Here is a 27538-nt window from a genome sequence, read left to right on the forward strand (position 1 = left end):
CAACCCAGAACAATATCTGGTATAACCATGCATCGCATGCTTGCACGTATGGGCTATACCAGCAGACGACCCCTACGGCATCCTCTCCTAACCAAGGTTCATCGGTGTAAAAGACTTGGCTGGTGCAAAGAGAATGCAAGTTGGACATTAAAAGACTGGAACATGGTGTACTGGTCAGATGAGTCATGTTATTTACTCCATACTGTGGATGGTCATGTACAGATTTGGCTCAAAAACATGAGGCTCTTGATCCATCATGCATGGTACCAAAAGTGCAGGCCAGAGAAGGTGGTTGTATGGTGTGGGGCATGTTTCACTGGCAGGAACTTGGACTTCTGGTGCATGTGAAACAACGTATCAGTGGTCTCTGCTATCATCAACTGCTTGCTGACTGTGTACACTCCCTACGTTACACTTTTTCCCGAATGGCGATGGTGTCTTCCAAGATGACAATGCACCAAGCCATCAAGCACTCATTGTAGGAATGGTTTGAGGAACACAGTTCTGACTTCCAGCATATCGATTGGCTTCCCAACTTCCTCTGATATCAATCCCATAGAGCACTTGTGGAACACTATGGAAAGGCATATCAGGCGTCTGGATACACCAATCACCTCCATACCTGCATTGCTGACTGCATTACGCACAGCTTGGTAGGCCATACCTGCCGAACACTTCCGACATCTTGTTGAATCAATGCCACGTCGGATAGCTGCTGTACTGAGATCAAAAGGACGACTTACGAAGTATTAGGTAGATGGTCATAATTCAGTGATCACTCAGTGTATATCTTACTGATGCCACAATGAAAATAATGACACCACAAAATATTTACTGAGACAAACAAAGAATTAAAAATAAATGCACTTTAAATCTTTTTGTGGGCTGTGTAATACATTTGCCACATATCTTTATTTTAAACTGTTATAATTTTGGAGAATTTCATCAGATATTTGCAGCATAATTTTGAACAATAATATCCTAAATATATACATAAATGTATATTTTCTCTTTGCAGCCAACAATCTAAAAAATGCTTTTGTCTTGGTGTGCCTCAATAGGTTTCAGCAAATTGTTACGGTCCATACTTTTCAAACACCCAGTGAGTCTACAAAGGTAAATTGCTCATAATTTTCACTTAAATAATATTAACCCTAATTTGAGTTTTTTCTTTATGTTAGGATAAAAATATTTACTTTGTGGGCTCAGTTTGGAGAAACATCCTGCTGTATATGGTTATATAACCAAAACACAGCCAGTTTATAATAAATTTAACCTTACTGGATGATATTTTTAAGTGATTGCATTCATTTTTAACAATTTTTTTTTTTAAAAATGAATATAAACTGTTACAAAGTACAATGGACGTGCCAAACTTGTTCTTGTATATGCTTTTTTTGTGTTTGATGCAACTTTATATAGCCATTTGTGTGAATACAGTTCTCAGTATCCTCCATGTGACAGTATAGTGATTTCACTACTTGTCAATTGGGCTAGGTTTTATTTCCATCTATGACTGGAGGAATTTCTAAAGCCCTTTTCAATATTAGAACTATAGTTAATCAGGCAAAGGGAGTAGGGTTTTTCTCTCCCCATGAGTTATTCCAGGTTTTTCAGCCCATACAACATACAAATCAGCCTGTGGGCACACATTTAGACAAATATGATACACAATGGTGCAGTATGGCATAAGTTGCTAAATGTGCTTAAAAATCCAACAATAAAAACAGCAATTCTCAGTGTTTTGCTTCAGTCTTATTTGTTACAAGCTCATTTAGAAATTTATCTGACTGTCTCTGGGTTTTGAACGGTGCAGAGCTCTACAGATACTGGGTATTAACTTGCAGAATCGCTACCTAAATTTGAAGTAACTAAGGAGCATGACTGGGACTATAAAGCTACTTCTAGAAACAATAAATTAATATGAAAATTAAGTTAATAAAACAGCAAAAATATAGCTAAGACTTATCTGTATGCTGGTCCTGTTAGTTTAACTTCTGTTCCAGGGAAAATAATGGCGTCACTGGATAAAGAAGCATTACAGGATCATGTAGACAGGACTGCAGTAATAATTGAGACACAGCATGGGTTTGTTAAGGGAAAGTAGTGTATGATAAATTTGATTGGATACTATGATGTGGTTACAAAGGAACTGGATGAAAAAAATAATTTTGATATCATATACTTAGATTTCAGGAAAGCTTTTGATACTGTTGCACATTGAAGACTACTGTACAAATTGAAGCAGTGTGGTATTAAGGGCATGTTGCTACAATGGATAAAAGGGTGGTTGAATAGGAGAAGAAAGAGAGTGTTAATCAATGGACTTTGTGGACTAATGTTACTAGTGGAGTCCCCCAGGGTTCGGTGTTGGGCCCACTGTTGTTTTGTATATTTATCAATGATATTGATGAAGGTATATCAGGCTTAATTTTCAAGTATGCAGATGATACAAAAGTTGGCAGAGTTGTTAATGACAATAATGGCATTATGCTACTGCAGCAGGATCTAGAAAAATTGAGCAGATGGGCTGAGAAGTGGCAACTGAAGTTTAACAATGACAAATACAAAGTACTGCATATGGATAACCCCAGAGAAATACCAATTGTGTGGTACTACACTTATGGTGGTAAAAAATGAAAAATACCTAGTAGTAATTGTGCAGTCAGATATGAAGTTTTCTGAGCAGTGCACACGTGTGGCCAGAGTATTTCATGGGTATTGTCAATGATATACAGGAATTTTGCTAGTCGGGAAAAAGGAGGTGATTATCCCTTTTTATAAGGCATTGGTCAGGCCAAACCGTGAGTACTGTGTACAAGTCTGGAGGCCTCATTTTAGGAAGGATGTAGAGTTACTAGAGCCAGTACAGAGAAGGGCAACATGATTGGTGAGTGGAACGACAAAGGGATCCTCTTACCAAGAATGGCTTAAGTTCTGCAAATTGCAGCACTTGGAGACTAGGCACCTGTGAGGTGATCTGATTGCGGTGTATAAAGCCTTGAATGGGTTGAGCAGGCTCAATGCTAATGGGATTCTTCCTCTTTAGCCAGTGGGTAGTTGATTGCTGTAACGAACTTCCATCTGTTGGTTGTGGAAATTGATAGCTTAAATAAATTCAAGGAGGAACTAGATAAACATTTAGAGGGAATGGATGAGTGAAATTGTTTTTTTTTTTTTTTTTTTATGTGGCTGATGCTACATAAGCTCATACATTTACTTTCTTGAATCACATTCCTGTACTACTACCTGGTATTACAAAAAAAAAAAAAAAAAAAAACAGTAATTACATGCAAGGCAATGTACCAAAATAAGCACAAGTTTTTCTCAGGGAAAATCCATTTTAAATGCCACACACTAAGTGTTGTACTGCTCGTCATATATGATGTGCCTTGTTGATATAATATTTCAGTACACACCCCTCATTAGTGGGCTGTGCAGTAAATGGATAACGTTGTAGTTATATTTTCTAATCTCATAAATTAAATATAACTGCTTTGAACCTTCTAACGTATTTAAGTGACTATTACTTGCAAGTATTTTATGCAGGTCACATTTTATTACATGAATTTCGAATTACTCAGCATAATTACATTTGATTAAAGCATTCTGAAATTAATTTTAATTTTTTTTTTTTTAATACTCACTGAAGGAGTGGAATTTTTACATCAATGAGCTGCCAAAGATTGTACTTTTATGATATATACAATTATATTTGTACTTTTACAGTATATTACAATTTATATAATGTTATGCAGAATCAAGAGTGATATTCCCAGCTTGTTGGCCCCAAGTACGAAGCGTTTCTAGTGATCAGGTGATTTCTCTGCGATTATAAAGCGATTTCTAAAGTGATAGTGACACACATTTATAGAGTTTAAAGCAAATTCTCAATTGTATATATACAGTTGCTGAAAGGTAGCAGCACAAAGGTTCCTAAGAAAGGAAAGACATCTTTCTTTTATTTATTTTCTAGTTCTACTAACTACTGATCAACTTCCGCTTGGTCACTAGGTGGCACCGCTCCTGCCTCCCCGTGGCGAGGCCAGAAACCTGGGAGGAAAAGCTCTCACTCCCAGGGCTAAAAGGAGCAAATATGAATGATCCAAATATCACAAGCACAGATCCCAAAGATCCGACTCCTTTGAGTCGGAAAAATTAGGATAATGAGACGAATGTAACCAAAAGACAAAAGAAGGACATGACATCGCTTCATGCACCTACTTTTCTAGTCCTTCATTCAACATCAGAACATCCATTGGGAAAACTGTCGCCATTTGTCATCCAAAAATGTCTAGAAAGTGTGGCTGGAACACCAAAAAATGTCAAGCAGCGGAAATCAGGCAACATTTTAGTTGAGACAGCTAATGCAAAACATGCAGAAAGACTGCTTCAGATGAGAACTTTTGGTGGGATCCCAGTAGTGATCTCTCCCCATTAATAGCCTAAATACATCAAAAGGAGTCATTTCTGAATGGGACCTTATTAGCATCTCAGAAGAAGAAGAAATTAAAAATGAGCTGGAAGATCAAGGTGTCATAGCTGTGAGAAGGATTAAAGTTACTAGAGATGGTATACTTACTCCAACCAGAAATCTGATACTGACTTTTAACACTCCCAAACCACCTACATCGGTGAATGCCTTTTTGTAACATCAGACCATACATTCCGAATCCTTTTCGCTGCTTTAAATGCCAAAAGTATGGTCATTCACAAATGGCATGCCATGGAGTTGCTATCTGTTCAAACTGTGGACTTCAGGATCACACCAATCAGAACTGTCCAGTTGAGCAACCAAAGTGTCCAAATTGTAAGGGGGACTATTCGAAAAACTGAATATTGGAAAAGAGAAAAACAGATACAAAAATATAAAGTAGAACATTGTGTGACATACCAAGAAGCCAAGAGAACCGTACTCCCGAGTACCATAAACAGACCTTCCTATGCACGTGTCATAAAAAATCACCGTACAATAGAGACTCAAACAGATTTCACGATTCATCCAAAGAAGTCCATTTCAGACTGGGCACGAGCACTACTTATAACATCACAGCCAAAACAAAAAGAGAAACTCACAAACACACCATGATCTGTACCTCCCGATGCAAAATATTCAGAAACGAAAGCCCCTCAAGAAAAACGTAATGCCATAAACCAAAAGTCAACGGAACAAATGGACACAGAAGCGACCAATCAAGCAGACAAATCAGTACTAGAGATCTTTGTGGAAGAAGATATGGATACTGCTAAACCATATTTTCCAAAGGAAAAATCTAAGTTGGAAAAGCTTAAAGCAATGTCTAGAAAACAGTCTGATACATTCTCCAAAGCTAAATAATGGGAACTATAATCCAATGGAACTGCAGAGGATTCTGCACTAATATACATGATATATAGTATCATAAATTTTAAAACATCACTCTATTAAACCATAAATTGATTCTATCTGAAATTTGATTTTTATTATTTTCCTATGAATAGGCGCACTATAGCCCCAGCAGCTCGTGCACCATTAAACCCCCATCACAACAACAACAACATGTGATATATACAATCTGATTGCACAGCATACGTCACCACCAAATATGGAGGATGCGGAAAGGTCAGTTCACTACGGAGAACCTCATATCTTTCAAAGAGGCACGAGCGAGAGCCAGTTATGTTAGAAGGGCCAGTAGGAAAGCATTCTGAATAAAATTTGCATCCACTTTAACAAGTTCCACACCATCTCAAAATGTCTGGAAAAAAATCAGGAAAATGAATGGCAGATAACAGATTAATCCACCTCCAATCCTAAGCTGCAACGGACAAGTCACCGCACAGCCTTCAGAAATAGCCAATGCACTGGGCGAAACCTTTGCCAAAACATAAACACAAACAAAATTTTTCCACGAGAAATGATGAACAGTACAATTTTCCATTATCTTTCCATGAATTAAAACTGCTTTATCCCAGACAAAGCAAAGCGCTGTAGGACCAGATGAAATTCACTACATGATGTTAAAAAAACTTCACGACCAATCACAAATGGCATTACTTGATTTGTATAACAAAATCTTCCTAGAAAACCATATGATGGTTTCATATGATGCAAGAAATGATGGAGTCATATGATGCAAGAAAGCAAGCTAATGCAGATCCAAAGAAAACTCCTCCCATTTCACCCATCCGTTCACTCCAAATGCCTGTCCAGCTCAGCCTTAAATTTATTTAAACCATCAACTTCCACAACAAGAGATGGAAATCTGTTCCAGCAATCAACTACCCACTGGCTAAAGGCAAATTTCCACGCATTTATTCTACAACTGTCTTTCCTCAATTTGAATTTATAACCCCTCAGATTCTTAATCTGAGCAAGAGAAAGAATCCCATCAGCATTGAGCTTGCTCAACCTGTTCAAGGCCTTATACATCTCAGTCAGATCACCTTGCATGTGCCTAGTCTCCAGTCGCTGCAATTTGCAGAACTCAAGCCTTTCTTGGTAAGAGTACCTCTTTCTTCTCCTCACTAATCTTGTTGCCCTTCTTTGTACTCATTCTAGCAACTATATATTCCTATATATTCATTGACAATACTCCATGACCCGCTCTGGCTGCCAGTCTACACTGCTCAGCAAACTTCATATCTGACTGCACAATTACCCCCAGGTCTTTTCCACTTCCCTGAGTTTAGTACCACACAGTTGGTATGTTTCTCTTAGGTTACTGCTACCCACATGGAGTACTTTACATTTGTCAATGTTAAACTTCAGTTGTCACTTCTCAGCCCATTTGCCCAACTTATCTAGATCCAGTTGCAGTAGCCTACTGTCTTTACTGTCATTAACAACCCTGCAAACGTGGACATTAAGCCTGATATACTTTCATCAATATCATTGATAAATACACAAAACCTCAATGGGCCCAGCACCGAACCCTGGGAAATTCCACTAATAACATTAGTCCCTGATTATCCTGATTATCACTCTCTGTCGTCTCCCACTCAACCATTCCTTTATCCATTATAGCAACTTGCCCTTAATGCCATACCACTTCAATTTGTACAGCAGTCTTCCATGTGCAACAGTATCAAAAGCTTTCCTGAAATTCAAGTATATGATATCAAAATGAATTCATGCATTCAGTTCCTTTGTGACCACATCATAGTATACAATCAAATTGGACAGACAAGACTTCCCTTTAACAAACCCATGCTGTGTCTTATCTATTACTGCAGTCTTGTCTAAATGATTCGGCAATGCTTCTTTCACCAGTGACTCCATTATTTTCCCTGGAACACAAGTTAAACTAACAGGTCTATAGTTGCTTGTGTCAGTTTTTTAGAATTAGCATTAGCAAGGGCACATGAAGCAAAAAAGCAAGGTTATATAGCATCAGCCAGAAAAAAAAAACAAAACAACCTTCTCATTTCACTCATCCACTCGCTCCAAATGTTTATCTAGTTCTGCCTTGAATCTGTTTAAGCTATCAACTTCTACAATGACAGATGAAAGTCTGTTCCAGCTATCAACCACCCGCTGACTAAAGGCAAACTCCCACACACATCTATCCTACAACTGTCTTTCCTGAATTTGAATTTATGCCCTCTCAGGCTATTATTCTGAGCAAGAGGAAGAATCCCATTAGCATTGAGCATGCTCAAACCATTCAAGGCTTTATACACCTCTATCAGATCACCTAGCAGGTGCCTAGTCTCCAGACACAGTAATTTGCAAAACTTAAGCCTTTCTTTGTAAGAGCAACCCTTTGTTCCATTCACTAATCTTGATGCCTTTCTCTGTACTCGTTCCAACAGCTCTACATCCTTCTTAAAATGATGTAGAGCCTCCAGACTTGTATACAGCACTCAAGGTGTGGCCTGACCATTGCCTTATACAAGGGGATAATCACCTCCTTATCTCTGATAGAAAAGTTCCTGTATATCATTGACAAGACACTATGAGCTGCTCTTGCAGACCGTCTGCACTGCTCAGAAACCTTCATTTCTGCCTGCATAATTACCCCAGGTCCTTTTCACTCTCTACCACTGTCAGTGTAGTACCACATAGTTGATACGTTACTCTGGGGTTACTTCTTCCAATATGCAGTACTTTACATTTGTCAATGTTAAACTTCAGTTGCCACATCTCAGCCCGTCTGTTCAACTTTTCTAGATCCTGTTGCAGCAGCGTACTGTCATTAGTGTCATTAACAACCCTGCCGACCTTTGCATTGTCTGCAAACTTGGACATTAAGCCATCATCAATATCATTAATGAATACAGAAAACAACAATGGACCCAACTAATAACATTAATCCACAAAGAGCAGTGTCCATTGATTACGACTCTCTGTCTTCTCCCTCATCAACCATGTGTGAATGTACATACAAAATGCTCATTCAGTTTGTCAGCTACCTTAGCAGGATCATCAGCAGTCGAACCATCGATATCAAGTGGACCAATCTCATTTATCCCCTTCCTTCTAGAGTTTATATAAGTAAAGAAGTCTGCTGTTTTTCTTTCAATCCTTTGCCTAAGATTCCTCATAATCTGTCTTTGCTTGCCTAACCTCTTTTGTTACTTGATTACAGACTAGCTTATGTCTACCATAGGCTTCTGTGTCACCTAATAATTTATATGCATCCCACGCAATTTTCTTCTCTTCCACAAGCCTCATTAGTTCATCTGACATCCATTTAGGCCTACACCTTGAACAGTATTTCTTAGTTGGTATAAAAAGCCTAGTAGCTTCCAAGATTAATTCCTTGAATGCTTCCCATTTAGAATTTTCTATTGGTAACATCATCAGTTGATCACGTTCATGTCAAGTTCTTGCCTGCTACATATGAAATATTGCAGATGTGAAGTATGGCTTTGTATGCGAGTTCTAACTATCGATGATTTAAAAATGTTTTATTTTCCTATACCAGTGCTAAGCTACTATTGTAATATTTTATAAGTGTAAAATTGTCCCAGTAAAATCAATGGCTGAAAAAATAAATAAAAAACAGAAAATAGAAGACAAAAAACATGCATTCCAAGAGCAATGGACAAACAAATATTGTTTCATTGAACACAATAAAAATATAATTAGTTTGATATGCAGCAAAATGTAAGCATGCCCAAAGAGTATAATCTGAAACAGCATCATGAAACAAAACATGCTAATTTTAATGAAAAATATTCTGGAGAACTAAGAAGACAAAAGGTCAGTTCATTGCTTCATTCCTTGCAAGCTCAGCAAAATATTTTTTTTTGAAATCTTTTGAAATATCTCAGCTAATAGCTCAGTTGTCAGAACCTTTTCTGATGGGGATTTTATAAAAAAATATTTACTTCTTTCATCACGAAAGTTGTAAAATTGTACAAAAAAGGTTTGAAAATATCAGTTTAAGCAGGGACACACATCAGTAAATATCACTTTAATAGCACAAAAGTCTATTTTGTACATGGAGTGATATCTGATTTTAAGATATATCAAGAACTTTTAGAATTGCATCCATTAAAAAGCCTTGGAGTTGTGGTCCCTTTGGGTCCACTACAGTAGGTCTATAATTACTTGTGTCAGCCTTTGATCCTCCTTTGTGAATTGGGGTCAAATTTGCACATCTCCAGTCTATGCGTACATCCCCTGAGTCTAAAGAAGCTCTCATAATTATGGCTAAGGGTTTGGTTACTTCCTTTGCTGCCTCCTTTAATGGATATATTAACTGGATATATCCAATCCACCCCGGTGCCTTTTTTATGTTTATCCTCAACGATTTCTCCTCCACTTTCCACTCAGTTATTACAAAATCATCTAGATCACTGCCAGAGTTTACTTAGCCTCTGTCATTCCCCTTCCTGAATCACTCCTCATGTGTGAATGTAGATGCAAAATAGTCATTTAATTTGTTAGCCACCCGAGCAGGATTGTCAACAGTGGAACCATCAATATCCAGTGGACCAATCTGATTCATCCTTTTCCTTCTAGAGTTTACATAGCTAAAGAACTCCTTTCTGTTTTTCTTTGCATCCTTTACCAAGGATTTCTCATAATCTGCCTTTGCCTGCCTAATCTCCTTTGTGATTTGGTTACAGACCAGCTTATACCTATCATAGGCTTCCATGTCACCCATTAATTTATATGTATCCCATGCATTTTTCTTCTCTGCCATATGTCTCATTAGTTCATCTGACATCCATTTAGTCCTAAACCTTCAACAATATTTCTTAGCTGGTATGTAAAGCCTAGTACCTTCCAAGATAAATTCTTTGAATGCTTCCCATTTTGAATTTGCTGTTGGTAACATCATCAGTTGGTCCCACTGTATAGAATTTAAATACTGTCTCAGACCATCGTAGTCGCCTTTATGAAAGCAAAAACCCTTCCCTTTACCCCTTATTGTAGTTACCTCTTTGCATAAATTCCACTTCAGCACACTGTGATCACTGCCACCTAGTCGTTGCTTTATCTGCAGATTCTTAAAGCATGAAGAATCACTTCTGATAATCAGATCAAGAGTATTACTCCCTCTAGTTGCCTCCTAAACATGCTGATGTAGAAAACAATCATCCAATAAATCCACAAAAGCCTTGCTAGTGTGTGCGTGTGTGTGACCAACCCACAAATTCCAGCCAATATCTGGGAAATTATAATCCCCCATTATAAGACTCTCTAATTTACTGGCCCACTCTTATTTCCCTGTACAGTTTCTTATTATACTCATCAGAGTCATTAGGCCTATAGCACACTCCTACTCTAAATTTTGAACTCCCAGTGCTTATGTCACACCAAACTGATTCGACACTGTACTGTCCAGCGATGTCGACTGGCTTCACTTCCTTGCATTTTATGTTTCTTAACTAATAGCATAACCTCTCCTCCCTTCCTATCCTGTCTATCCTTTCTGTACACATTGTACCCCCAAATTCCAGTTCTGCATTCCTTATATCTGTGTGACACCACGTCTCTGATATCCCAACAATATCTGCCTTTAATGTTTTAAACAATTCATCAAATTTATTTACCCAACTCCTAGCATTTGTGTACATGCAAGTATACATGCACCTGTTCCTATTCTTAGCTACCCTAACACAACCCATGTGTTTACTTGTACCACAATGACTCCCAGCAGTCTCAGAAATACCCTGCATCTTGTTTTGCAGGCTGCTGTTCATTCCAATAGAAGCAGTGCAAGAATCATTTTCACCTCTGCCAGTGGCTACTGTTAATCTATTAATCCTTGTATCGCTCCAAGCTAGCAGTTTTCCGACCCACCTAACACTGCCTCGATAGCATCAGCAAATATTCTTGAACCCTTTCTATTTAAGTGTATCCCATCCCTGTAGAAGCAGTCTCTCCTGTTAACAAGTACAGACCAGGCTGAAAAAAATTCTACCTCTTGAGCGTTGCACAATCTTTCCAAGGCCGAATTGATCGACAAGACTCTCATCATACAGAAGCCTATGATAGATACAAGTTGATCTGTAACCAAGTTACAAAGGAGGTTAGGCAGGCGAAGGCAGATTACGAGAAATCTTTGGCAAGGGATGCAAAGAGTTCTTTACTTATGTAAACTCTAGAAGGAAGGGGATGAATCAGATTGGTCCACTTGATATCGATGGGTCAACTGTTGATGATCCTGCTCAGGTAGCTAACAAACTAAATGAATATTTTGCATCGACATTCACACATGAGGAGTTATTCAGCGAGGGGAATGCCAGAGGTGTATTCAACTCTGGCAGTAAGCTAGAGAATCTTGTAATAACTGAGAGAAAATGGAGGAGAAATTGTTGAAGATAAATACAAGAAAGGCACCTGGGGTGGATGGGATCTATCCAGTTATATTAAAGGAGGTAGCAAAGGAAGTAAGCAAACCCTTAGCCATAATTATGAGAGCTTCCTTGGACTCAGGGGAAGTACCCATGGACTGGAGATGTGCAAATGTGACCCCAATTCACAAAGGAGGATCAAAGGGCAACACAAGTAATTATAGACCTGTTAGTTTAACTTCTGTTCCCGGAAAATTAATGCAGGCACTTGTTAAAGAAGCACTGCAGGATCATCTAGACAAGACTTCAGTTATAGCTCAGACACAGCATGGTTTTGTTAAGGGAAAGTCTTGCCTGACCAATTTGATTGGATACTATGATGCAGTCACAAAAGAACTGGATGCAGGGAATAACTTTGATATTATATACTTGGATCTTAGAAAGGCTTTTGATACTGTTGCACATGGAAGACTGCTGCACAAATTGGAGCAGTGTGGCATTGGAGGCAAATTTCTGCTATGGATAAAGGGGTGGTTGAGGGGGAGAAGACAGAGTGGTAATCAATGGACACTGCTCATCGTGGACTAATGTTATTATTGGAGTCCCTCAGGATTCAGTATTGGGTCCATTATTGTTTTCTCTATTTATAAATGATATTGATGATGGTATATCAAGCTTAATGTCCAAGTTTGCAGACGATACGAAGGTTGGCAGGGTTGTCAAGGACACTACTGACACTATGCTACTGCAACAGGATCTGGAAAGGTTGAGCAGATGGGCTGAGAGGCGGCAAATGAAGTTTAACATTGACAACTGTAAAGTACTACATATGGGAAGCAGCAACCCCAGAGCAACGTATCAACTCTATGGTACTACACTGACAGTGGTAGAGAATGAAAGGGACCTGGGGGTGGTTGTGCAGGCAGATATCAAGTTTTCTGAGCAGTGCAGACGGGCTGCAAGAGTAGCTCATGGTTTATTGTCAATGATATATAGGAATTTTTCTAGCAGGGATAAGGAGGTGATTATTCCCTTGTATAAGGCCATGGTCAGGCCACACCTAGAGTACTGTATACAGGTCTGGAGGCCTCATTTCAAGAAGGATGTAGAACTGCTGGAACGAGTACAGAGAAGGGCAACAAGATTAGTGAATGGAACAAAGGGTTGCTCTTACGAAGAAAGGCTTAAGTTTTGCAAATTACAGTGTCAGGAGACTAGGCACCAGCGAGATGATCTGATAGAGGTGTATAAAGCCTTGAATGGTTTGAGCATGCTCAATGCTGATGGGATTCTTCCTCTTGCTCAGAATAATCACCTGAGAAGGCATAAATTCAAATTGAGGAAGGACAGATGTAGGATAGACATGAGGAAATTTGCCTTTATCCAGTGGGTGGTTGGTTGGTGGAACTGACTTCCATCCCTTGTCATGGAAGTTGATAGCCTAAATAAGTTTAAGGCTCCGCTGGACAGGTATTTCGATCGAACAGAGGGGTGAAGTGGAAGTGGTTATTTTTTATTTATTTTTATTTTTTTTTTTTTTTTGGCTGATGCTGCATAAGCTTGCTTTCTTGCATCAAATGCTTCTACTAATGCTAATGCTAATCATATACTCCCTCCTATCGAGTCTGGGCAGAATTGCAGACACTTTCAAATTCAACCCTAATTCATGGCTTTTTTAAAACAGTGACCTGTATTTGTTAAGTAATTTGAAAGTGTTTGAAATTTTGCAATTCTGGGCAGAATTGCAGACACTTTCAAATTCAACCCTAATTTATGGCTTTTTTTCAACAGTGACCTGTATTTGTTAAGTAATTTCGCCGGTATCATTAATCTTAATACCTGTATTTGTTAAGTAATTTCGCCGGTACTCTTAATATCATTAGTGCCAACGTGTACAACAATATCACCTTTTGTGCCCTTTAAAGATGATATTCGCTCTACAAACGTCATCAACCTTTGCCCCTGGCAAACATACCCTGGTCCTGTTCCACCTATCCTTTTTTACATACTATGTTCCCTGTTTCCCTGACAGTAGAGTCACCAACAACTACTAGTTTCTGTGGGACCAGCGCATTCTGCCTTGGGGGCTGCCGCTGTGTTGCGTGATGATCAAGTGCAGGCTCTGGCATTGGTGTGGGCAGCTGAGAGCTTAATGGGTCCCTCAATTTAGATCCTTCGAGGGCATCCACTCTGTCCTTCAAGCTCTCATATAGGCCCATAACAATGCTGTATTGTCGCCTGATTTCCTTACACTCCTTACATTGCGCGTACACACAAAGACATCCCCCATGGCAATATCATGTCCTGTACCCGATTGCTCCACAAACATCAAGCAAGCAGCATTTTAAAAGGCTGTGATTCAGAGGGCAACTGTCCCCCTCAGTTCTCCCCTGAGCCACAGCTCTCCCATTAGCTTGAGCCTTTTGCTTTGCTGCTCTGGTCTGAGTCATGATTTCAATTTAATTTCAATAAAATTTCAATTTCAGTACAAAATTATAACCCTAAACTTGTATCCCAACATAGTTATAACACTATATATCTATATATATTTTTCAGTATCAAGTATTATCTATGAGTTCCATTCATATAACTTCCATATCAAGTTATGTATTAATTAATTATGTTATGTTTGTAAAATCTAAGTCGTTATATGTATTTAGTTTAAAAGTACAATTTAATTGACAATGAAGTTTAACAATATTAATAAATTTTACTGATTAATTGACAATATTATATAACATAATATACTATACTATACTAAGCTAACGCTATCTAGTTCGGGATATAAAACGTTGTATCGTATAACAATGGCGGCAAGTTACGAATGGTAAATCTACGGACACTTAAGTATTAATTAACTTCCAAAATCTCGCTGTCTCAATTCAGAATAAACCAAGGATCTTGATTAGGTCTATAAGCTACTTATAGAAAATAATTTAATATAACTATTGGTCAATAAAGCGGCTAAATATGGCTAAAAAACTTCTCGTTCAGCAGAGCTGCAAAACTTGTAACATGTGGATTGAATACCCATACCGATACTTCCATGAGTATAGTGCCACACAGTTGGTACGTTTCTCTTCGGTTATTGCTACCCATATGCAGTTGGTCTAACAATTAGCCTCATATAATGGGATTATAACATCCTTATCTCGATAGGACATAATGGGCCTTCCTTGCAACAAGTCTATAATGCTCTGAGAACTTCATATCTGACCGTATGGTAATACCCAAGTCCCTTTCCTCTACTACCAGCTTTAGTTCAACTCTGGCGCCTCCGTAGCCAGGTGGGCAGGAGCAGCAGTGCGTAGCACACGCTTCTTGATTAGACCGGGGTTCGAGCCCGTGACACCAAATACGGAAGATGCAGAAAGGTCAAGGAATGACCACTGCATATCCCCGGAGCAATATGGCCTTAGTTGTTAATGCTTCTAAAAAAAAAATAACAAACAGTTCAACTCTGCCAAGTGTATAAGTTATTTTGGTACTGTTCCGCAGGTGTAATACCTTACCTTGCTGGATTAAAGCATAGCTACCATTTTTCTGACCATCCTTGAAATCTATCTAGGTCATTCTGAAGAAGCTCTGCTTGGCAGTGATCATTAACTACTCTACCAATCTTTACATCATCTGAAAATTTAGACATCACGTCCTCTATCCCTTCATCGATGTCATTTATGAAAATCAAAAAAAAAAAAAAAAAAAAAAAACAACAGTGGTCCCAATACTGATCCCTGGGGAATCCCACTTCTTGCATTAACCTGATCTGAGGAATAACCATTTATCACAACCTCCTGCCCTGAAGCCATCCAGCTATCTATCTAAGGATTTTCCCTGTGATTCCAACCTGTTCCAGCTTATAAAGTAACTGCACATGTTTGACTGAGTCAACTGCTTTGCTGAAATCTAAATAAACAATGTCAAAATTATTCCCTAAGTCCAGCCCTTGAATGACCCTGTCAAAATAGCTAACCAGATTAGTTTCCCTTTACAAAGCCATGCTGAGTATCCTCCAGATTTCCATTTATGAATTCCACCCTTGGTCACAGTCTTCATGATTTTCCCCTACTACTGAAGTTACACTAGCTGGCCGGTAATTTCCCACTTCACTCTTAGAACCACCCTTATATATTGGAGATACATTGGCACTTTTCTAATCCAATGGAATCACGTCTGAGTCCAGTGATGTATTCATAATTAACCTCAATGGTTCAATGCACTCACTTGCCACCTCCCATAAGATTATAGATTATATGCCGTCAACCCCAAGAGCCTTACTGGCCTGTAGGCTCAAAAGTTTTTTTCATTAAATTGTAAAATGTGGAACTTCAACATGTGGAATTTCAACATCTTGCTCAATGTCCTCAAATCTCTGTTCAAACGACTGCTGAACTTTTTCAATGTAACTGATGTACTCACTACAATTTTTCTTATATTGTTTAAATATTTTCTGGCAATTTGGAAAGTGGCAAGTGTTGTTTTTTGAGAGTTAAGACTGAAATAATGATAATTTCATTCGAAAAGTTAATGTGTAATTGGTAAGTTCGGTTATAAGTTGACCTTTTCCTTGAAGTGTCTTATTTAATTCATTCAAATGACCAGGTATGTCCACCAAGAATGCCAGGTTGCAAACCCAATTTTCATCTTCAATGATCTACACCTTTTCAATAAGAATACTGTGTTCAAGTATGGAGACTGCACCTAAAGAAAGTCATTATGCTTCTTGAAAGGGTCCAAAGACAGATAACTTACCTGGTGAGATCAGCAAAACGGTGTCCATCTGAGGAAAGACTTTGAATATGTGGGTTGCAGAGCTTGGAAACTAGTTGCCTTAGAGGAGACTTGATTGAGGTGTTTAAGGCTCTGAGAGGCATAAGCAAAATGATTGAGGACGAAATTTTCATGGTTATAAATGAATCTAGAACAAGGAGCCATAATTTCAAGTTATGAGGTGGGGGGATGTTTAGACTGGATTGTAGGAAGTTTTATTTTAGCCAGCAAGTTATAAATTACTGGAATAAGTTGCCTATATGGATGGTAGAGGCTGACAGTTTGGGGAAATTCAAAGGTCACCTATGAGAGGAGGGAAATGCATAGGTTGTCCATTTCCTTTTCTCTTATTAATTATATTATATTATTTTATTTATTTTTTTGTTATTTTATTATTATTATTTATTTTTTTGGCTGGAGCAGCATAAGCCATAGACTTCCTTGCACCATGTTGCCATTGCTAATACTAATCAGATATTGTTCAAAATCTTTACCAATGCTTTGAGGCTTCATATGAAGAAGCCGAATCAAATTTACAACTTGAACTAATTGACCTCCATTGTAATGATGAACTGAAATTAAAATTCACAAAGGGCAATTCATTGAATTTTTACAAATGTCCCCCCCCTTCAGCACAAATATCCCAATCTATATTATAATGCAGCTCTTTGTCAACTTTATTTTGGAGCACATATATTTGTTAACAATTTTTCTCTCTAATGAAAATGAACAAGTCGGTTCATTGCAACCGGCATACAAATGACAATCTCAGCTCAATCATACGATTAGCAGCAACTAATATTGATGCAGATTTAAAAGGTTTAGCCCCTTCTATGCAAGCTCAAAAATCTCATTAATAAATTTTATTTTTATTTTTTATTAATTTGTAAAAAAAAAACTTTGTATACTCTGCTAACATAAATACAATTTTAAAATTTATATTTTTCATTATGTAAGAAGATATACAGTTCCCTCATCCTTTGGCCCGTGGATATAGAATAATTATTTTTTAATGGTCCTTTGAAGGAAAAAGGTTGTGCATCACTGATTTAAAAGAATAAAAAGAACTATAAATTCTTAATATTACTAAAAGTATTGAGACACAGTGTATACAAATATTGTGATTATAGTGTTGTGGCACACAGGTATAAATGAAGTTCCAGAAGGTAAAGGTTATTTACAATTGATATTTGACATACCACACAGAAATGAATCAGCAAATCTGAATGTGGGTAAGACTTAGTATACTACCCTCACACATCTGAGAGACAATTGACCATGCTAAAGTTCATTTACCATGAAGATTGTGTTATTGTGCAGATTGTGTATTTTGACAAATAACAGATTGCTGAACAGTTTGTAGTATTGTTTGAAAACATCTTGCTAAAAAAATCATCCAGACAGTCCAAATAAATTTGCAGAGTTTTGCATTTGTAGAGGTTCTAAAGACAAACTTTGTTGCCCACAAAACCTTTTGTTGTGAAAGTTAGTACATAATGACAGGCGCAATGGTTGATACAGATTACTTGGACTCTTTACACCACAATAAAATAATTTATTAATCTGCAATATATTACAGCATCTTTATCACAGCCTTGATTGCCTGAAAACAGGATTAAAGCCGAAAAACAAATATAAGTATAGAAACACCATATAGAATTTAAATACTGTCTCAGACCACTGTAGTTAGCTTTTTGCTTTCGTAAAGGTGACTATGGTGGTCTGAGACAGTATTTAAATTCTATACTGTGGGACTAACGGCAAATTCAAAATGGGAAGCATTCGAAGAATTAATCTTGGAAGCTACTAGGCTTTTCATACCAACTAAGAAATATTGTTCAAGATTTAGGCCTAAATGGATGTCAGATGAACTAATAAGGCTCGTGGCAGAGAAGAAAAATGTATGGGATGCATATAAAGTATCAGGTGACACAGAAACCTATGATAGATATAAGCTTGTCTATAACCAAGTCACAAAGGAGGTTAGGCAAGCAAAGGCAGATTACGAGAAATCTTTCGCAAAGGATGCAAAAAAAAAAAAGCAAAGAGTTCTTTACTTATGTAAACTCTAGAAGAAAGGGGATGAATCAGATTGGTCCACTTGATATTGATGGTTCAACTGTTGATGATCCTGCTCAGGTAGCTAACAAACTAAATGAATATTTTGCATCTACATTCACACATGAGGAGTTATTCAAGGAGGGGAATCCAGTTATATTAAAGGAGACAGCAAAGGAAGTAAGCAAACCCTTACCCATAATTATGAGAGCTTTCTTGGACTCAGAGGAGGTACCCATGGACTGGAGATGTGCAAATGTGACCCCAATCCATAAAGGAGGATCAAAGGGAGATACAGAAAGTTATTATGTATTACAGACCTGAGAGTTTAACTTCTATTCCAGGGAAATTAATGGATGCACTGGTTAAAGAAGCACTGCAGGATCATCTAGACAAGACTTCAGATACAGCTCGGACACTGCATGGGTTTGTTAATGGGAAGTCTTGTCTGACCAGTTTGATTGAATACTATAATGTGGTTACAAAGAATAATTTTGATATCATATATTTGGATCTTAGAAAGGCTTTTGATACTGTTGCACATGGAAGACTGCTGCACAAATTGGAGCAGTGTAGCATTGCAAAATTGCTGCAATGGATAGAGGGATGGTTGAGTGAGAGAAGACAGAGTCGTAATCAATGAACGCTGCTCTTCGTGGACTAATGTTATTAGTGGAGTCCCCCCAGGGTTCAGTGTTGGGTCCATTGTTGTTTACTGTATTTATTAATGATATTGATGATGTATATCAGGCTTAATGTCCAAGTTTGCAGACAATACAAAGGTCAGCAGGGTTGTTAATGACACTAATGACAGTACGCTGCTGCAACAGGATCTAGAAAAGTTGAACAGACCGGCTGAGATGTGGTAACTGAAGTTTAACATTGACAAATGTAAAGTACTGCATATTGGAAGAAGTAACCCCAGAGTAACGTATCAACTATGTGGTACTACACTGACAGTGGTAGAGTGAAAAGGACCTGGGGTAATTATGAAGGCAGAAATGGTTTCTGAGCAGTGCAGACGGTCTGCAAGAGCAGCTCATAGTGTCTTGTCAATGATATACAGTAATTTTTGTAGCAGGGATAAAGAGGTTATTATCCTCTTGTATAAGGCAATGGTCAGGCCACACCTTTGAGTACTGTATACAGGTCTGGAGGTCTCATTTTAAGAAGGATGTAGAGCTGTTGGAACGAGTACAGAGAAGGGCAACAAGATTAGTGAATGGAACAAAGTCTCTTACGAAGAAAGGCTTAAGTTTTGCAAATTACAGTGTCTGGAGACTAGGCACCTGCAAGGTGATCTGATTGAGGTGTATAAAGCCTTGAATGGTTTGAGCATGCTCAATGCTGATGGGATTCTTCCTCTTGCTCAGAATAATTGCATGAGAGGGAATAAATTCAAGAAAGACAGTTGTAGAATAGATGTGTGGAAGTTTGCCTTTAACCAGTGGGTGGTTGATTGCTGGAACAAACTTACATCTGTCATTGTAGAAGTTGATAGCTTAAATGAATTTAAGGTAGAACTAGAGAAACATTTGGAGTGAAAGGATGGGTGAATTGAGAAGGTTTTTTTTTTTTTTTTTTTTTTTCTCCCCTGGCTGATGCTATATAAGCTTGCTTTCTTGCATCATGTGCCTTTGCTAATGCTAAACTTGGAAATTTTATTTTGGCTGAGGCAGCATAAGCCTGGGGCTTCCTTGCACCATACTACTACTAAGAATAATAATAATAATTTCAAAATAAAGTCTATGGTATGTAAAAATAGTCTTGAAATTGGTGACAACTTTTCTTATCTGTTTTCTAACTGGTTAAAAATTACCTGACATCCCCCCCATATGTCATTTTACTTCGTTATTGAATAATCCGTTATTCCATCTTATTTATAGGCTTAAAAATTACTTCTACCCCATGTTTTTTTGCAAATTAGTTTTATTTATTATTCAATCCCTTTAAAGTATAAAATGGATATAGTCTTTTTAATCACTTACTTTTCTTCTTTGGTTTCCATTTTTCTCATTCCTGAATTTATCTATAGTTTTAGTTATTAGTTGGGCTGGAAAATCATATTTTTAATGTTTACTATTTCTTTCTTTATTTTTGGGTTGTTTTCAAAATAGTTCATTGCAGTTTTAATAATCCTAATTTTTAAAATGTGTGAATGAGTGGAACCCTGTGTTTATGTTTCTTCCATACACCTGAGTGTCTAACATATTTCCTTTTTAAATTTAAACATCCAAATATGGCAACATCTTGTTGGATAATAAGTATAATCCAACAAGATGTTAAAAATTCCATATATGAACTTTGTTCATTTATGGGATTCTACCCATCCTGTAATTTTTTCCTTTACTAATTCTATTGCCTCCTCAGTAGATGTTTGTGAAAATGCCATTCACATCTAAGCTTGCTGATAGAGTAGAATTTGTTATGCATTTCTGTGTAATTACTCACAAACTCCTGAAAATTTATTAAATGAAATTTGTTAAATGTTGACTAGCTATTTCACCAATTTTTGTGCCAGACTATATCTGCTGATGACTATCACTCTAATCAGGTTGCATTTTTTATGAATTTTTTAAATTGCATTTCAAAATTGCATTTTTTGAAAATGAAACTGCAAGCATTCTTGTTGATAATATTCCTGCCATATAATTTTTTTGTTAAATTAGTGATGCATCTTTCTGTTTTTCAGATTTTTTTTCCAGTATTTGTTAGTTAATAACATTGGTATGGACATAAGCTGAGCTGATGATAATGGTATCATCATCTTGGTGGGTTATATATACAAGACGTAGATAAATTATTTAGCTGGTATGAAAAATGGCAGTTAAAATATAATATTGATAAATGTAAGGTTCAATATTTAGATAATAGTAATTCAGTATTAGCTTATTACTTAGAAAGCAACAAACTTGAGGTAGCAATAATGAAAATATTTGGGTGTTAATGTAACAATCCAATAATGTAGTTTGCCCACCAGAAGAGGCATTTATTTTTTATATTTATTTATTTCTATTATGCTGGTAATTACAGTCCAAAAGACAAATGATCAATGTAGTAGCACTGGTGCAGTGAATGTCATGCTATGTTGTTTATGTAATATGATTGACACCACCTAGCCCGGGTGAGAAGAAACTGCTACCACCTAGTTTCCATCCCTGCCAAACAGAGGTAGGCAAATTGCTATGATTGTACTGTAAGTCATATCCTTTTCCATTATTCCCACCTTGTCTTTGTCCAATAACAAAGTCAGCAATACAAAGGAAAATATGAAAGAAAAGATAGATCAGATAGTGAAAATACAGTGGCAGAGTAATTTATAAAAAAATAAAAAACCTGAGAAGCAACTGTTTTATCTACAACATGTAGAAATTTTGTGAGTAGGGACAGATCATTTTTCTGATATATACACCGATGAGCCAAAACAATATGACCACCTACCTATTACGATGTTGGTACTCCAAGTGCAGCCAAAACAGCTCATACCCAGCAAGGCATAGATGCTACAAGACTTCTAAATGTGTCTTGTAGTATCTGGTATCAACCCATAACCAATAGATCCTTTAACTTCTGTAAGGTCCGTGGTTGAGACGCCGCAGATGCTGTTGCTGTTCCAACACAAACCACAGATGCTCAATGGGATTGATGTCTGGGTGGTGTGGGGCGCGTTATCCTGCTGAAAGATGGCACCGCCAGAGGGGAAGACCGTTGCCAGAAAGGATGTACCTGGTCAGCAATGATGTTTAGGTAGGTGGTAGACGTCGGTGTGCCCGGCACATGGATGACTGGACCCAGGGTATACCAGCAGAACATCGCCCAAAACATGACACCGCCACCACTGGCTTGTTTTCATCCCACGGTGCATCCAGGCGCCAGCACTTCCCCAGGTAAGCAACGTACACATACCCGGCCAATCACATGGTGCAACAGGAAACATGATTCTTCAGACCAGACGACCTTCTTCCAACCACTCAAGGTCCAGTTTTGATGCTTGCGTGCCCATTGTAGGCACTGTCAGCAGTGAACTGTGGTTAGCATGGGCACTTGGAGTGGCCTGCAGCTACACAGCCCCATTTTCAGCAGGGTTCGATGTACTATGTGTAGTGACACATTACTCCCGTCACCAGCATTCCAATTACTGGCTCGTTGCGCCACAGTCTCCCTTCTGTTGCCCCATACCATCCGGGAGAGCCTTCACTCACCTTGAGCATCGAAGAGCCATGGTCGTCCAACACCTCATCGGCGGTTCGTGGGTTTTCTCTCCTCTAACCACTTTCGGTAGGTACAAACCATGTCTTACTGTGAACACCCCACCAGCCATGCCGTTTTGAATATGCTCTGACCGAGTCGTCTGGCGATTACAATTTGGACTTTGTCAAACTCGCTTACGTCTGCTGCCTTTCCCATCTGAAGAACAAGAGAACGCTGATTAACGGCGCTCAGTATCAGGTGTTTTTTATACCTTGTCCCGACCCAAGAACGCGCCATAGTTCACCTGCAGTTGCTTCGATTTGCATAACAACTAGCTGGTCATAATGTTTTGGCTCATCAGTGTATAAAGCCTTGGTTAGGTCACACTGAGTATTATATACAGGTTTGAAACTCCATTTCAAAAAGGATGTAGATCTGCTGAGAAAAATGCAGTGAAATGCAACAAGGTTAATTAACAGTATAAAAAAGTATCCCTGTAAAAAAAAAGAGAGAGAGAGAGAGAGAGAGACTTCAATTGTGTGGATTGCAAAGTTTTGAGTATGTAAGGGCATTGAAAAGGAAAGGTAAATTAAATAATCAGTACACACACACACACACACACACACACACACACACACACACACACACACACACACACACAGAAAGGGTGGTCCATAAGTAAGGAAACCATTTTGAATAACTGCTGATGTAAATATGTATAAATTATTTGAAAAATAGTTTGATTAATTTTTTTTTTTCTTTTACTGTTTCAGAATAATTTGAACATAGGAGGAAAATTTACCACAATCCTTACAATGGAGAAGATTTGAAATTGTCAAGTGTCATGCAAAATATGAAAATTCTGCAGCAGTTGCATGCCAGTTCAAGAAGTTTTTGGGGCATAAATCAGCCACAATAAAGACCACAAACCAAATTGTGAAGTTTAATGAAAGTGGAAATAGTGCACAATCCACCAAAATCTTAATAGACCTTGCATTTGAAAGACATCTGCCAGTTTGAAACTTTTAAAAGAGGATATCAAAAGAAGTCCAAAAACATCTGAAAGAAAGCAAAATTTGAAACATAAAATACCTAAAACAAGCTTAAATAGAATCATAAAGGAACTTATATACAACTTCCATAATATCTGGATTTGTAACATTCATGGCCAAAACCATTTGACAACCCAAATAGAAGATTGGAATTTGCCAAATGGTTTTGGCCATGAATGTTACAAATCCAGATATTGTTGAAGTGCTTGAAGCCACATTTAAAATAAATGGAACTGTTAACTGTTAATCACCATAATTGTGTTTATTACTTTCTTAACAACTCCCATTTATTCTTTAACAAAGATTTAAGTGCTTGACAGTCTGGGTTTGATTTGCACAGGAATGTTCTCGGACCTTTTTGTGTTTGAGGAAACTGTGGCAGGCGAAAGTTACCTGAGACTACTAAAAGACAAAATAATTCCATTAATAAGTCTAAAATTGATTTTCAGCAGGTGTTTTTTTTTTTTTTTTTTTTTGTATGCAGGATGGTGCACCAGCTCACTATGCAAACATTGTCCACAAATTCTTACACAAAAAAAAGTTCTCAGGTCAGTGGATTGAATGGCAGGGTTCCATTGAATGGCCACTGTGCTTCAGTTTTAACACCCTGTGATTACTTTTGTGGGAAATTCTTAAAGGATAAATTATTTAGTAGTAAGTACAAGTCTTTGATGAAGCTTCAGCATTCAATAATAGACAATTTGAGAACATTTCTGAATAATTGTGCTTTGCTGTGTGTTGCTCTGTGTCCAAAAAACTACAATTTTGTAAATACCAAAATGATGGTCATATTGAACAGATGTGCAATTTTTTTGTTTTTTTTTTTTAGTTCATATATGCCATTTCTATTGTACTAACAATAATTAAAATATATATTTAAAATAGTGTTGTTGTTTACAGTCAAACGTTTCCTTGCTCATTGGATCACCCTATATATATTTTTTATTTTACTTATTTATTTTTCTCATAAATGGTACAAGAAGAAATTTAACTTAAATTCAGGAAGAATAGCTGTGGACTGGATTTAAGAAAATTTCCTTTAAGCCAGTGAGTTATTAGCTGTTGTGGGCATATGAATTAATTTTGTAGACCTAGAGAGTTTATGTAGTTATGGAAGAGTTAACAGACACTTGGATGAAACCAGGCGTTTAAGGCTAATGCTACAAGCTTAGCTTTGTTACATCAGTTTGCCTTTGTTAATACAAATAAATTTGTGCAAGTTTTTAATGTCACCCATGGCACCATGTTTAGAGACCTTTATGCTGTGATCAATTATTTTAATAACACTTTGTTAAGTGAAGTATTAAATGTTTTCTTTTATCATATTTAGGGATTGTGGTTGTCCAAGCTCCGAGACACAATGGATCGGTGGAAGCGAACTCTGCAGAACACAGTCTTTCGTAACCAGAGGACTTCAACGGCCAAGTAATGGCAAGAGGACCTCAATTACTATTTGGACCAAACTAAACTACTGTGCCATAAGTGCCAAACTAAATCTACAGACATCCTTGATTATTTAACTGCTGTTAAATTATAGGAAGATGAGGACATGCTTTATTTCCAGTCTGTGTGAAGAACATGCTTCCGTTTCTCTGGCTTATTAAAGGAAGAGGAATGCATATATACGATAAAGTAATATTGTGATGGTAAAAAGCATACACTACTATTAGCCTAAAATGGAGCCTTACTGCTGACAATCCGCCATCATAAATTAACTGTTTCAAGTCCAGTAAAACAAGTGAATTTTATCTGTGTGAATATACATCATGTCTTAAAATTTTCTGTAAGTATTTCATGAAGCCGTTACTCCTACAGCTGTGTAGAGATATTCTACCATTTGTTCTTATCAAAACTGTTTCATATTCCTGTGCATAAATCTACTAATCACAGGAATGAAAGCACATTGGTATGAGTTTACAGCCAAATATTTTCAGATATTGAATGAATGGTGATCTTAGATAATGAAGGAGAGCATAGGTAAAATGAAAAGACCATTACATTCACCTTTACTGATCCTACCGCCTGATAGTAATGACAGTAGAATTTTTTTAATAAATAGCATGGAAAAAGTGAGTGACCTAGATTGAATGGCTTAAAGATGTAAAAGGTATTTATTTTGGTATTTTCCTTCTGATTATTTAGACCAAAAGAACTTACAAAATTATACATTTGGTAGAAAAGAGAAAAGATTGCATATTGTTCACACATTACAAGGATTATTATACTGTTATGCGTGCCTTTTAATAGTTTTTGGATAAAAAATATGCCTAGCATAGTTTGAAAGTAACAGTGATATTAATTTAAAGTGATAATAATTAATACATTGAGATTAATTAGCACTATTCAATAAAACAAACTTGGCAATTGAAATGGTGACACATGTATAAAATATATAGTGCTCAGGGGAACTCCCTCCCCAGTCCATCCACTTTACATAAGTTAGTTTTGATGTGCATAACATAAGAACTGAAATTTAACTTGCAGCAAAATATTTAATGCTTTCTTTACATCTTTAGTACAAATTACAAAAGAATAATATTTTTATTTTCCTTATTTGAAAGCTAAAATTTATTTTACTCTTATGTTCTTTGAAGTTTTAATCTTCACTATTTATGAATAATTGGACATTTTTTAAGGTGCCACATTTCATAGAAAATGACCACATCCCCCAAGATGGGTATAAGAAAATATACCCATCTTGGGGTATATTTTCTTATATACCCCAAGATGGGTATATTATACTTTTTTTTTCCAAAAGAAAAAAAAAAAGTATAATTTCATACCAATAACTGGCAAAAGTAAGCATGTGCTGTACATTTACAGTATATATTCAGTTACAGGTGGTTTTTTTTTTTTTTAAATAAATAACAAGACTTATCCAAGACTAATTACTGTAGATTTGCAATTTCTTCCCTACCTCACCTTAAATAGATATAATAATAATAAAATAATAAAAATAAAATGCTAATTTCATGTCGGATAGATATTCATGTTAGTAAACATATATCTCTGGGAGATGGGGATGGGGGAGCTACTATATCAGTCAGTTTTGGTATATTTAGTTACAGGGTAAATTCTTATAAACAACAGCATGTGCAATTAGTAGTAATTAGCTCAATGGAAATCTGCATGTGCTGTTTGTAATCTGAAGAAGTACTTCTGTATGGGGAGAACAAACTAACCAAATAACCTGATCCAGAATATAATCCAGCCACCTAATTACATTTGTTTCTATGGGAAACTGATTTCAAAGTATAGGCTTTCATGGAAGTTTCCAGGAATGCATTAATCATATAACTTGAGGCATACTTGTTGGGAGGGCCCCTTTTTTATTTATTTATTTTTTTTATTCTGTAATGATATGGAGAAGTGCACTTCTTTCTTTTAAAGCTAAAATGTTATGTTGTAACCATTAGTTATTTTACACAGCTCTGTATTCCTCAATTCTGGGAAGAAAAAATATATTTCACAAAGCATTACCATTTGACTCTGTTTAGCATTAATATACTATACAATTTATTTGTTGAAAGAAATGTATAACAATTATGTCTTCTGAAAACACCTGTGTATTGGATGTTGATACATTTTGTTCTTTTTAAACTTTCTTAGTTTGCATCAATAATGCAGAAATTAGGAAGAGAAAGATAAGCTTTGTTTGCATTCAATTACAGTAAAAGTAAGCAACTTGCTCCAGAAAAAATTAGAATATCATCATTTGACTCTAGAGGTACAGT

General features: G+C 37.0%; 1 protein-coding gene across 2 annotated transcripts in view; it reads left to right on the forward strand.

Moving 5' to 3' along the window:
- Window positions 1-25821, forward strand: part of LOC150078196 (uncharacterized) — an 881600-nt gene extending 855779 nt beyond the window's left edge. For both annotated transcript variants that reach the window (XM_090385307.1, XM_090385308.1), the window contains 2 exons: window positions 1019-1116; window positions 25135-25821. In XM_090385307.1, coding sequence (XP_090241433.1) covers window positions 1019-1116; window positions 25135-25233 — 197 coding nt within the window. In that variant the 3' untranslated portion in view covers window positions 25234-25821. The remainder of the gene's footprint in view (window positions 1-1018; window positions 1117-25134) is intronic.
- Window positions 25822-27538: the final 1717 nt, after the last annotated feature.

Source organism: Mastigoproctus giganteus, chromosome 11 (assembly GCF_048544385.1).
Source record: "Mastigoproctus giganteus isolate SK-2022 chromosome 11, ASM4854438v1, whole genome shotgun sequence".
Lineage (NCBI taxonomy): Eukaryota > Metazoa > Arthropoda > Arachnida > Uropygi > Thelyphonidae > Mastigoproctus > Mastigoproctus giganteus.